General features: G+C 50.1%; 1 protein-coding gene across 1 annotated transcript in view; it reads left to right on the forward strand.

Moving 5' to 3' along the window:
- VAPB (VAMP associated protein B and C) overlaps window positions 1-12,608 on the forward strand; it is a 57,337-nt gene extending 44,729 nt beyond the window's left edge. Inside the window, exons 4-6 of the mRNA XM_086702576.1 lie at window positions 255-335; window positions 2,244-2,420; window positions 5,404-12,608. Of these exons, the coding sequence (XP_086558702.1) occupies window positions 255-335; window positions 2,244-2,420; window positions 5,404-5,562 (417 nt within the window). The 3' untranslated portion in view covers window positions 5,563-12,608. The remainder of the gene's footprint in view (window positions 1-254; window positions 336-2,243; window positions 2,421-5,403) is intronic.
- Window positions 12,609-13,784: the final 1,176 nt, after the last annotated feature.

Below are 13,784 nucleotides of genomic sequence, written 5' to 3' on the forward strand. Positions count from 1 at the left end.
GGGAGGACATTGGTTGGTGTGGAGGGATCAGGCGGCGGGACTGGGCTTGTGAAGCGTGATAAGTATTCGGGAAAGCTAGTGTGTTTAGTCTTGTCGTTAAAGCTACTGAAATCTCTACAGACGTAAGTTCTTTATTTGATATACATCAGGGCTTTCTCATTAAGAGTGTTTTTCTGAAATTGTCAGTTATAGGAAGAAAATTATTCCTCCGGCAGCTTTGTAATATCTTGATTATTAAATTTAAATTGTTTTAGTGGAAGGAGGCAAAACCGGAAGACCTTATGGATTCAAAACTTAGATGTGTGTTTGAATTGCCAGCAGAAAATGATAAACCAGTAAGTATGTTTATGGTTAACAATAATTGAATGTTGCAAGCTGATACATATTTGCATACCATCTCCTACAAAACCAAGATTTAAGTTGGCAAATTATTTTCCTTCCTCTGACGTGTGATGAAAAAAATAAGCTGAAGTCAACAAGTAAGCGGGCCTCCAGGAAATCAGCCTTTGAGAGGCTTGCAGAAAGACACCTAATTGAAACAATTTTTTTTTTCTTAAAAAGTGCAGCCTGTTGGCTGTTGGAATGTCCTAAATCCTAAAGCGCTTCTTTGACTTGGCAAAGTTATAGGTTGCTGTAAAACAGTGGGTGAGTCTGAAACAGGGAATAATTTGCCGTTGATCATGGTGCTTGACGGACAGGCTCTCGGGTTCTGTTCCACAGACCTCCGTCGCGGGTCTCCCTGTCCGTCCGCTCTTTCCCCTTCCCCCTCCTGCCTCTTTAGGGTTTCTCAACCTCAGCACTATTAACATCGGGGCTGGGTCATTCTCTGCTGGGGGCCCATCCTGGCCCTTGTAGGCTGTTCAGCAGCACCCCTGGCCTCTGCTCACTAGATACGAACAGTCCCCCCTCTCGTGTGACAACCAAAGGTGTCTCCAGACATTGCCCGTTGTGCATGGGTGGGGGCGGAATCATCGCCTCCATTGGGAGTCACCCCCCCTCCCCCACCTCGTGTTGCCGGAGGGGGTCGCCGAAAGGACCGGCTTCCTCCAAGCTGTCGACTGGCTTTTCTCTGGGAAGCCAAGGGACAAGCCTGTCATGGCCCTTGCCTGTGGCCAGTTGAAGAGAGAAGACTGTATCCGAAGTGCTGATTTGGACCTTCCTTCCTTCAACCTAGTCAGAAAAGCTTCAATTGTATTAAAAGCACTGTTTGAAACACACAGAATATTCAACTACCCTGGCTGTTAATAGCTGGAGTTGGGAAATCGAAGCGCTCACATTGTTAACATCGTCCACAGCAGCGTCCAGGGATGCTGTTGATAATGTGTCACCACTGCCTAGTATTTTCTTCCTGCTCAGTGACTGACCGCTGTCGTTATCCTGTTTCTCGGATGGGTAGTGGGCTGTTTTGTTTTTGCTTTTTTCTCTTCCCGCTGCACATCCCGGTAAGGTCGGCATCGCTGTTCGGCTCCCGGCCCTGTGCCGAGCCAGCTTTGTGGAGGCGGGGGTGGGGGGCGCCCTGGCAGGAACCCCTCCTCTCCTCTGGAAGACGAGGGGTCGAGCCCGAGGGTGCGATAGGGAGAGCTAGTCGTTTTCCGGGGGCCTCACGGAGCCCTCAGCACGCTGGTCCCTGCCTGTTCTATTTTCCCCAGCACACCTGAACATCCCCGCCCCGGGCACTCTCCAGAGGCCGTCGTGACCGTCTTGGCCGGGACGTGGGGGACGCGCACGTCCCTGGATTGAAATATCACAGACGCTGAGCTTGTTTCACCTGCAACGCAGCTTCAGAGTTCTGAGTTCGTGACATAAATCGCCCTCGGGGTCACGTTCTCCTTGGCCTCCCCCGTCCCCCCTCCCCCGTCCCAGCCCATCCTGGGGATGTTCAGGGCTTCCTGGTGACAGTAACTCGTGGCTAGTAACTCCTGAGCTTGTACGATTACAATATGCTACTGTTTGCATGGCGGGGATTTGCTAGTGCGGTATGCACGGCCCTTTTTCTCTTTCTTTGAAGTATTAGTCTCAGCCGAACTTCATTATTTGCCCTTATCCATAATTTCTGGGGCCCCGTTGCTTTAGATTATTAAGATACTAGATAAAGTGATCCGTTTTTAAAATAAATGTGACATTTTACAGTGTGGATGAAACACTACCACGTGTGGTGTTTGCTGAGAACTACTTTACTTTGCATAAAAAAGTCCTTTATTACATAGTTGGTGACACTTGGGCTTTCATTTATTTCTGAACAGCATGATGTAGAAATAAATAAAATCATACCCACAACCGCATCAAAGACAGAAACACCAACGGTGTCTAAAGCTCTGAGCTCCTCTTTGGATGACACTGAGGTTAAGAAGGTCATGGAGGAGTGTAAGAGGCTGCAAGGTGAAGTTCAGAGGCTGCGGGAGGAGAACAAGCAATTCAAGGTAATGGCTTTTTCTTCTTTTTTCTTGTCTTTTCTTGTTTTTTTCTTTTCTTTTCTCTTTTCTTTCCTTTCCTTTCCTTTCCTTTCCTTTCCTTTCCTTTTCTTTTCTTTCTTGTTTTTTTAAAGAGTTTATAAGTCTTTTAAGTAATCTCCACACCCAACATGGGGCTCGAACTCAACCACCCCAAGACCAAGAGTCGCATGCTGTACCGACTGAGCCAGCCAGGTGCCCCAGTGGTATTTTATTCCTGACAATCTGCAGAAAACAAGGGCTTTCCTCCTGTGATCTTGGGTGGTGAAGTTGATGAATCCCTGAATTTGTAGAGTTGTTTTGTATTTGCACATTCTTTCCTCAGGGAGAGAGGTCTGTGGCTTTCATCAGGTTCTCAAAAGAGCTCTGAACAACCCCCTGCCCTCTAATTAACCAGCGTCCCTTGAGCAGAAGTTTCTCAGCTATTCAAATTCTTGTTCCCTTGTACTTTGTGTGTTATAATTTATTGGATCTTCTAAAGCCTTTGGTGAAGTGTAGGGATTATCATCATCCCCACTTTACAGATGAGGAAACTGAGGAACAGAGAGGTTAAGTGACTTGCCTGAGATCACACGGTCAGTGAGATGAGAACCCGGGCTGTGTGCCCCAGAGTCCCCATCTTTCCCATTCTCCCGCTTCAGCCTGCAGACTCCTGTCCTCGTGTTGAGAAACAAAGCCTCTGTCATCTTCCCACTAGTATAAATTGAAGATCAATTCTGAGATTAAAAACAAAACCGCAGTGGGTATCCTGACTTCACATTTTCAAATCCTACTCCATCCCCACTGGATGAGAGTCCTTTTTTAGGAGGGTAAATACTGACCTGTACTCTAACACAGGCGTCATTCTGGATTTTGGAGATTCTAGGTGGGTCTGGGCAGTAGGGTCTCAACAAACTACTAATGTGGTGAGGAGCTCGGAGACAGGAAGTTGTCACGGCAGACAGGTGGAGCCCACAGAAGGAGGCCCCCGAGTCTCCGGTGGGCGGATGCTGACGGAGGGGTCGGCACTGGCGTTAGAGGGTCAGGCTGCACGGGTGGGGGAGGGGGGGGCGGGGCGTCCCTCATTTGGCCCCGGAGCCCTCGCGTGTTGTGGTAGTGACTGCTTACACTTGACCCGCTCTGAATCTGTGGTGGTCACGGCGTCTCCTGGGCCTCCACTCACAGAACGTGTCTGAGGCCCCTTCCAGCTTTAAGAGTATGTGTGTTTCAGACGGGGTCTTGGGTCTTGAAGAGGTTTCTGAACATCTGATCCTAGGAACTTCTGTTGCAGCTTAAGTATGAGGCCGGCCTGTTGTCTTCTTCTCGGTCCTGCTGCCCCACCAGGCCCTGGACTGTCGCTCTTTAACTACCATGGCACCAGATGCACACGAGAAATTCAGTTCAGCTGACTTTTCCTTCTTTCATGCTGACAGTGTAGTGGATACAGGAGAACTGACAGTGTCTGGAAAGTGGCATCATCTTCTTTCTTTGCAGTAATCTTGCTTTGCCTCATTCAGTAACTTTTAGTATGGAGTAAATTATGAAGCTGACACTTTGCTTTTTGGCGAAAAATCTAAGATCTGCCTGAAGCTTCTCCTTGAGTGTACTTCTCTTCAGAAACGTTTAAAGTGATAAATAGGTGGAAATAGCTTCTATATAAACCCAGGAAAATGAATGCTGTAGTTTGCTGTGCCCATTTTTTTTTTTTTTCAAGTTAATCGAACGACGCCGCTCATTCATCACTGTGCCGTGGTGTTGGCCGTGCCCGTGAGCAGAACATGTTCACAATACTAGCAGACCAGTCTTGACGTTAGAAGATTCTTTATCCCTGCCAAACACTGATTTCTTGTTTTGTGTCCTTTCACTCTTTCATTTGGCCAACACGCCTCTCGAGGCCCTCCCTTGCACCTGGCACTGCGGGCGCATACGTGAGCTGTCCTTGCCGTGGAGGAGCTCCCCGTTGACCGGGGTCGCTGGGGAGACACAGACACGGGTCCCGGAGACCCGACCGATGAGTGGTCCCACAGAGATGGGCCCAAGTGCCTGGAGAGTCAGCTTGGCGGGCTGGCTGCCTGTTGTCTCCAGGACCTACGAGTCTGGGGATGAGCAGACGGGGTCGTTAGCCGGAGGCACGCCCGGGACCATGTAGAGAGACGCATGCCCTGTTGAGGAATGTGCACTGGGCCTTGGGATCAGCGAAGAAAGAAAGGGTTTCTATTCTGTGCATATCTATGTAGTTGAGGGAAAAGTGTGGCCGAATGTCTGTAGAGATGTGAAAAAGGATGTTGCTCCTTTGGCGGGAATTCCTTGCTTTAAGTCGAAAATATTTGAGATGCATTGATCAAACTGTGTCACATTTTAATAGTATTCCAGGTACCATTGTTTTCTATCCAGCAGTCTCCATGTAACTCATCAACTACAGAGCTCTGCACTGGAAAACTTGTGGGCCCCCTACCTGTGTAGCTTCTTGTGATTTTTTTAGATTTGTGCTTCGGGAAATGCCTGTCGTTCACACTTTGATGCCCTGAGCAGGGAAGACTGCTCATCAGAGGAAGAAGGACAGAGAGGGTTGGAGTCGGGTGTAGAAGGGTGGCCCGGAGACGCGGCCAGGACGGTGGGTGGTCCCAGGTCTCACATGTGCCTGGCGGACCCCGTCGGGAGCTTTTTCTCTGTAAGTCATGGGGAACCGAGGCCCTGCTTTAGATGTGTGGTATAAAAAGGTGCACTGGCAGCCTCGTGTAGGTGGGCAGAAGGAAAGAGGGGCCGGCTGCTGGCAGCGTTTTCTCCCTGGCCTCAAGCCAGTGCCTTCTTCTCTGTGGGATTCAGTTTCTCCCTTTGAGAAGTGAGGAGGCTGGACCACACCACGTGATCCAAGTCTGTGCTTAAAAGCCCACCCTGCTCTGCTAAACTGTACAGCTGACGTCTGCTTCTGGGGCCTTGGGTTGTCTTTGAAAATGTGCATTTGCTTCCGTAGGAAGAAGACGGACTTCGCATGAGGAAGACGGTGCAGAGCCACAGCCCCGTCCCCGTGTCAGCCACAGCTGGGAAGGAGGAGGGCCTCAGCGCCCGGCTCCTTGCTCTCGTGGTTTTGTTCTTCATTGTCGGTGTGATCATAGGGAAGATCGCCTTGTAGACGCGGCAGGCGGAGGGTGGCACACTGCGTTGACGGGCCCGCCATTCTGTGGGGTTTGAATTTATCATAACCATGTGTCAAAAGAAGTTAATGTATGATGACATCTCACAGGTCTTGCCTTTAAATTACCCCCTCCCCACGCGTGCGCACGCGTGCACATACACACACACATACACACACACACACACACACACACACACACACACACACACAAATTATAACGTAACAATCTTTTAGAAAGTTAAAAATGTATAGTAAGTGATCGGGGGAACATAATGATCTTTGTGAATGACAAGGGAAACCGTGATTAAACCATAATGGCATGTTGGAAGTGTCATTTTAAACATTGTAGCCTTGGTACGTGTGGCTGGACTGATTACCTCTCTTAGAACGAGACAGTCTTCCTGCCGGTTGGTGCTGGCCCTCAGGGGAGCCGGAGCCCGGTGCGGTGGGGGTGGGGAGGGCCGTCCCCTCCCCAGAGCAACCCCCCACCCGCCCCCTCACTCCCCGGGCTGCTTCTCCACGTTCTGCCCTGGCCGTCGGTTCCCTGGGACTGACGAACAGGGTCAGAAGCCAGAAGAATTGTGCTGTGGCAGCGTCAGATCTGCCCGTCGGGAGCGGGAGGCGGACGGTGACCCACTGACCCACCACTTTGGAAATTAAAGTCAATGCTTTGTTCTCTTAAAGGGACCAAGCTGAATTACTGTTGGTTCATGTAGTGAGATGGAATTGTTCTTCAGAGATGTGTAACGCATATTTAACTTATTTAATGTATTTCCTCTCATGTTTCCTTATTGCCACGAGATCATGATTAATGCTGTGGCCTCCAAATCACACCTGTGCTGCCGGAGGGCTGCGGGCTCCTCCCCCACCCCGAGGCTCTGGGCTCTGCGCGTCGATGCAGGTGGGGGTGCTGTGAACGTTGGGAACAGCTGCCACGAAGTGTTTCTCTGTGTAGACGAACGACAGTCGTCATCGAGAGGGAATTTTTCTTAGTATCAGCGGTCAACTCTGTCACCCTTTCTGATGGAGAAGAGTAGCTGACGTTCTTTCTTGTTCCTTCGTTGTCCCTCAGCCACCACTTACACTTCCAGCACGTGCGCCCCGAGTCTGGTCCTGACCTTTCCCGTGTGGCCCTGGCCCGAGATGGGGCGGCAGGGTGGTGGCGGAGAGGGAGCCAGCTGGGTGGGGGCGGGGAGAGGGGCCACAGGCTCTTCAGATAGTCGTCAAGTAGTTATTGGGAGTTTGACTGTAAATTAATTTTATGCCATAAAAGACCAATCCAATTCTGTTCGACTATGTAGCATCTTAAAAAGAAAAAAAATTAAAATAAAGCCCCAGAATTAAGAGTTCTTTTGTCATTTTGTCACCTTTGCTGTAGAGGGGAAATTATTATTTTTATGATCCTCGTTATTATTTTGTTATTGGAAGGTTGGCTTTAAAATGAGCCCTATCAATGAAAATACATGTTTAATGATTTAAATATAGATATAGCTATATACGTGTGTGTGTGTGTGTGTGTGTGTGTGTGTGTGGCGTTGGCTTCAACTGAAAGTATAAAAATAAAACTGTTGAAAATCTTAAGCAACTGGTCACCCTCGCCCTTCCATTACCTTGCCCTTCAGTAGGAAAAGAACTCTCCTTTGGGTCAAGGAGCCAGGCAGGAAAGATTAGTGAACGGCAGGCTGAGTGCGGCTCCAGGGAGTGGGTGGGTTTGAAAAGACAGATCCATCAAAAGGAAGAAGGTCGTTAGAAGTCATTCACTTGAGTCACATTGCTCCTGAACTTGGCTGGGGCACAAGGGCCTTGGCTGTGGCTCTGGGGGTCTGGTCAGGGACCTAAAGCCTGGCAGCTGGATGCCTGTAGGCTGAGTAAGTAAGTAGCTTCTGTCTTCACGAGAAGTTCTGTGCGTCCCGAGTGCTCACGGTGAACACGGAGTGGCCCTGCTTCTCAGCCACACACCTGTCGGTCAGACCGTGTTGAGAGCGCCCGACGTGGAGGGCCACCCAAGTAGAAGTTAGTGTCCAGTCTTCTCTCGTGCTTGCGGATCTGGGGGCTTCTGGAACAGAATGAGACGCTTTCTGCCATGAATTTTCTGTAAGCAGACTCCAGTCCAGGTGTGGGAGCTGCAGCGAACCACTCTTCGTGGCTGGCAGCACCCGATGGCCTTGACGGGAAGTGACCAGCAGGGTCTCCAGCTGTTCCCGTTTCTCTAGAGCAGAGAGCTGCAGACTTGTTCTCGAAGGGCGTGGCTGTGCGTTCCCACAAAACCTCACTCACAAGAACGGCTGGTGGGATTTGGCCGGTGAGGCTGGAGTCTGCCCGTGCCTATCCTGGGGCGAGTGAGTTCTTGAAAAGAGTGCCTCGGATATCCGTTCTGTTTTGGGTCTTGCAAAGCGATTTAGTGTCTCATGTATATGTAGGAGCCGGCATTCAGCTTCTCAAAGTTGAGGGCATTTTGCTCACAGCTGAAAATCTGAATTTGAGATCCAGAGTTGTCTTCTTTCTGACTAATCATCCTATAAAATCTCTCTTCTTTGGAGGTTAAGATTTGGTGAGCGCATGTTAGTTTATGGAACTTTCTGAGCAGAAGAAGGGAACTCCCCGGGGAGAGACGGAGGGTGATGGTGGGCAGACTGGATGTCATGGAACCGTGCAGTCGGTGAAGGGCGTGTCAGGCGAGGGTGAGTGTGTGGGGGGCAAGCACTGCCAAGGGTCTGGGACTGTTGCGGGAGCCACAGACAGTCAAGATCTTGAACCTGGAGGAGTACGCACCTTTTGAGTGTCTTTTGCTCAGATGAGAATGACAGAAGAGAAGGAATGAGAGGAAAGGCAAAGAGGTGGATGTGTGTTCCCCTGACGTGGGTCTGTCCTGCCCCAAGAGGAGGTAATCAGAACAAACTGGCCTGGCGCGGGCAGGGCTGATGCCGGCCAGGGTGCCAGCCCGGAAGGAAGCCACCCCTCCCCCCCCCCCGCCTGCCCTCGGGCACCACTTTCCAGCCCCTCTGGGAGCGGTGCCCTCGTAGGGACCTGCCACCAAGCCCACAAATACATAAGCAATGTAAGCAATAAGAGAGTCCTCTAAATTTTTATTGATTGAATTTTTAAATTGATAATTTAAGCTCTCTCCGCACAGTACCAAAATACCTCTTGAAGACAGCAGGCTGTGTTATTTGTAGGTATGAGGACCTGGCTTTAATTTTTTTCTTTCTCCTAGTTTGCATGTTTCGTTTCCCTCCCTAGTCTTCTAAATTGCTGGCACCAGCAGTAATAAATACTGATAAAATCAAAATTGATTTTTACCAGTGGACAGTTTATGCCTAGAGAGACGGCTTATACCTACATAACACAGAAGGGGGAAAAATGAGGAACCTCCAGTGATCCGTGAAAACCTAAACGCTTTCAAACAAATCCCAGGAACAGAATTGCTATCGAAAGATATCAGCGCGGACTTGCAGGCTGTGTTGAGTCAGATATAACTGAATGCAGTGATGGCTCAGAGCTAAATAGCCTTTCAAATTAATTTGAAAACAAACTCGTGTGTGTGTGTGTGCGCGCGCGCGCGCGTGTGCGTGTGTGTGTGTAGCATATGTACCATATGTAAGTAGCTTAACATTTTTCAAATGGTGCCTATATTTTTTGCACTCACAAATCTTTATATTTGCAAACTCAGAATCCATGCCAAAATACAACAGCGTTTGTCATTTTCAGTCCCTTTCTCTAAAGAACTGGACCATTTACAAGTTTCTGGTTACGGTTTGTGGAATTCTTGGTTTGAAACGGAAAAAACGAGAGAGATGGGACCTGGGCGTCAGTCACCTTGAACCCTTCAGTAACGCCCCTCTCCCAGCCCTTCTCAGGTGAAGAGGCCGCTGCGCCCCCTGCTGGCGATGGCAGCTCACTGAGGGCGTCTCGCGCGGCCTGTGCTCTAGGGCGGCCTCCCCGGCCCCTTTCTGTTGAGTCCATCCGGCTGGAGGCGGACCGACTCAAACTCTGGAGTTGTCAGGAGCACTCTGGGGAGCCCTGTCTCGGTTAAGCTTGGGTGTGTGTGCCGCTGGCTGGAAGCGAATGCTTCCAAAGATCAGCAGAAATGGACTTGTATTTAGAAAGCCCCCGAACAGTGGACGGATGTCCCTGGTCCCCGTGCACAGATCTGACGCGGCCTGCGATTACTCTCTGGTACCCGAAGGGCAGCTCGGAGACCACACGTGCCGCACGTAAAGTGGGGTCCCTCAGGGTGGCCCTGGCCCGATCGGATTTGTAGGTGGCTTCCCCCTCCCCTTTTTTTTTAGCCTTCCGCAGAGCCGCTTTGATAGGGGCCTTTTAGAGAAAGTTGCCACCGTTGCGACGCTCCCTCCGTGCCGTGCCGAGTGTTGCCGGTACATTCCGTCACTGAGCCGAATCCTCCCGACTGCTGTGACCCAGGGGGCACGGGGACTCTTTTGCGCACACGAGGAAATGGAACCTCCGAGAGGTTGAATCGAGCAAGTGCTTAGATCCTCTCATTTGGCACCAAGGGTGCCTCTGAGCAGGTCCCACTCGGAGCAGTCGTGTGTAAGGCTGGTGAGCGAGCTCTCCTGCCCCGGCCGCCCCGACCGGCCGCGCACCTCGATGTGTTCGCCTCCATAGCTTGTGCGCTCATTCTGAAGATGAAGCGAGCCTCGCCGAGATGCGTTTCATTTTTCCTTTTGAAACTAAACACACTTCAGGCGGTGCAGAAATGCGCGTGTTTCCATTTTCTCATCGCCTGAAGATCTCTGCCTGATGCTCCTGGGGAATGAATTGGGGGGCCGTAGAAAGAAAATTGCCAGTCTGTCTCGGCGAGGCAGTGGCGAGGATGCTTTTCTGCGGAGGCTTTACATAACTTGTAAATTAAATGCGGAGCGAGGGCAGTTCATTAAAATTGGTATCCCGGAAGTGGCCCGCCGGGGTTTGAAAACCACCGAGCTGCCAGGCTCAGACCTCTCCCCGAATCAGCGCTGCCCTTCTCCGGGAAGTCACAGAAGGGAGCGAGTCACAGCAGACCCTGATCGGGGGGCAGCAGCCCAGAGGCAGGCCCGGAAGGCTGTGAGCATGCGTCTCCAGCGAGACCCCCCCCCCCAGCCCGCTCACCCCTGCGCCCGAGTCCCGTCCGCCGCACCCCTAGTCCACGGGACTCCGACTCCCCGGGTGTTAACTGAGGTGCACGAGGCCTCCCGCCCCTTGCCGGGGGGGATCCAGACCTCCCTCCGTGGGGGTGTTCAGCTACATCGGTGCCACTGAAAAACAAGGTTTCGTTTTACTCGCTTTCATTACAGAAACATCTAGGAGACACGAACGCACACGAACGGTTGCGTCTGATAGTTAGAAGGGAACCCGTGGAGGCAGGTGAGACGTGGTCTCGAGTCATACAGTCACTTCCGATGTTTTCCCTAATGGAATTAATTCATCACAGAATGTCTGCATCGACTCTGTAGAAGAGGCAGAAAAAGCCAGCAACCAAAATACAGCTATTACCTAACTTGCCGTAGATATTTGCAATTACGATACCTTGGAATGTTGCCACAATATGGATTGCTTTGATTAAAAGATGTCAGTTGAATAAAACAGTACCCTGGGATAATAGTTTTCTGCTGCTAGATAAATGCTGATGTTTATTTTTAAACCAGGAAACATTGATCCTGTGACAATGCCCTATTAGAATTACTTTATTATAGCACAGGGTTGACGTATATTTAATCATTTGGCTAATGGACGTGGGTGCAGGACTGACGGACACCCACTGCATCCTGATGAGCGGCAGGAGCCCAGCCCGGCCTCTGCAGGCCCGGCTGCCGCCCCAGCCTTTCATTTGACTCCCACCCAACGCCTTGGCCGGCCGCAGCCAAACAGGTTGCCTTTGACTTCGCGTTTCCCTTCAGTGCACACCGGCTAGGGTAGACACAGCAGATATCTCAGCACGGTTTCATTACAGCTCAGTGCTAACAAGGATGCATCGCTTTTTGTGATTTAAAAACGAATGTAGATTAGCATGCATGTTTCTCAACGTCGTCTCCGTGGTTTTCCATGTGATACGAACAAGGTCTGGTTCTTTTTTTAAGAGCCGGATGCCTGCATTCCCATCTTTCTTTTGTTATCTTAGAAGTAAACTACACTCAGCTGTTACCCTCTCCCGCGGCATTCATAGAAGGATATTTTTTCCCATTGACTCTTTTACTTGGATTCAAAGGTCAGAATTTATTGTCTGCGACACTGAGACCATGTGTACAAGAGCCGCCCGCTTCCAACAGTCACTCATCTGGCAAACACTTACCCGTTTACCTTCTGTGTGTTAGATACTGTAGGAGATGCGGAGGAAGTAATCAATGGGAGCGATTTGTTTTTGTGTGTTCCATTTGTAAGCAGCCTCGGTAAGGTGCTGCAAGCTTCTGTATGCACGCAAGACGGCAAGATGCATTTGGCTCTGGTTTCTGCGGCTCGCATTTCCTTTCTTAAAGAATTTATAAACTGCTGCCGTTTGAAACTTCCTATGAGAAACTCAGAGTGGTCTGTTTAAAGGTCCCCTTCACCTTCCCCTCTCCTCTGTGAGCAAAGAGTCATTTCGATGGCACATGCCGTCCCTGGTCTGCCTTACGTCTTTCTCTCCGCAGTGTGTGGTGTGTGTTTTTGCCCTGACTTCGATGTACGGGAACGTCTTGGGAATCGAGTATTTTAAGCGACGTCTTAGAATGCTTTCGTGTTCTTAACGTTTCTTTTCTGTATTTTAAGTTGTTATTTCCTGTTTTGACATAGAATCCATTTTAAAAGTTTGTGCAGGAAAGGCCTCTTTCCCATCGTACATTTTGGTTATCTGATATGTAATAAATTCATGGTTTTATGGCTGACTTTACGTTTCCCGGAGGGAAGGAGATGTATTTCTGCAGTGCCCTGATCGAAGGAGCCATTCATAGCATGTTCTTACATGTTCCGTGTCAGCCTGATGAGACCTGTCCGGCCGAGGCATAAACTTTTGTACTAGCTGTCTCCGTATTCTGTTCAATAAATTCTGTGCTCTGAATATATTTAAAGGATGCTTCAGTGTAAAATTATTTTGAATGGATGGCTTAAGAGCATTCGGATATGCTTTAGAGAACACACTAGAGCCCGTCGCGTTATTCTTTCACCGACTCTTAGGAACATAAAATCCGTGTAAATGGAAAATCATAGATACTTTGCGTGACGGGAGCCGACTTAAGGGGTGACTTAGGTCAACTTCCTCATTTTACTGATGAGGAAACTGGTCCAGGGAGACTCAGTATGGGGGCCAGGCACGCATTCCTGCACTTTCCTGGGGGGAGCGGGGTGGGGGGCATTTGTCACTGATTGTATATACAGAGTCCTGGCTGGTGTAGATGGCTTCCGAGTCTGCGAGGTGGGGCGACTTCTGTCTTTCACAGTGGTGGACGGTTCTCCATCTTACAGTATTTTTAAGACGCTAACGAGGACATTTTAACTCCTCTCGGGAGAGTGACACATGCAGCCTGTAAGACTTCACGCAAGTCCAAAACATACCGCAGAGTCCCCCCTGAGGCCCAAACCCACTGCCCTTCTCCAAAGACTCCTGGAGTTTCCCGTTTCTTGTTTGACTCTTTCCAGAGATCGCCCCTGCCCGTGTGTCCCTGTGCGCATACCCTGTGCTTCCTTACACACAGCACACACTACCCGCCCTGCCGTGTCTGTTGCTTTGTGACTTTGTCATCTGTTCGACATCGTTTCGTGTCCACACGCATTTTCTTAACGGCTCTCTTGTATCCCTCTGTGATGTGCCCGCAATTAACTTACTTGGCCAGCCCTCTGTGGAGGTGCACTTAAGTAGTTTCTAGTCTTGCTGTTATAAACGGCTATGGCAACACCCCTTTGCGTGAGCAAGAGTAGCTTGGGACGGGTCTGGAAGAGGAATGTTTGAGTCAGAGGGGGCTCGCATTTTAAAGTCTGTGACTTCCACGTCGTCTTCCAAGGAGGATGCACCGGCTCGCAGTCCCGGCACTGCCCGCCTCCCCCTGCCACCAGCACGTCGCGATGTCTGATGTTTTTTTGATCCTTGCTCGTCTGGAAAAGGCACACGGTTTCTTAGTTTCGGTCCACATTTCTTTGCACGAGGCTGAGCTGCCTCTCCTATGTGCAAAGGCCCTTTGAACACACTCGTGAAGATCTGGGATGGTGGAAATTCAAAGGAAGTAAAGGCTTACCGTGCAAAGGGCCAG

The sequence above is a fragment of the Puma concolor genome, chromosome A3 (assembly GCF_028749965.1).
Source record: "Puma concolor isolate L17-30 chromosome A3, mPumCon1.1.hap2, whole genome shotgun sequence".
NCBI classification, from domain to species: domain Eukaryota; kingdom Metazoa; phylum Chordata; class Mammalia; order Carnivora; family Felidae; genus Puma; species Puma concolor.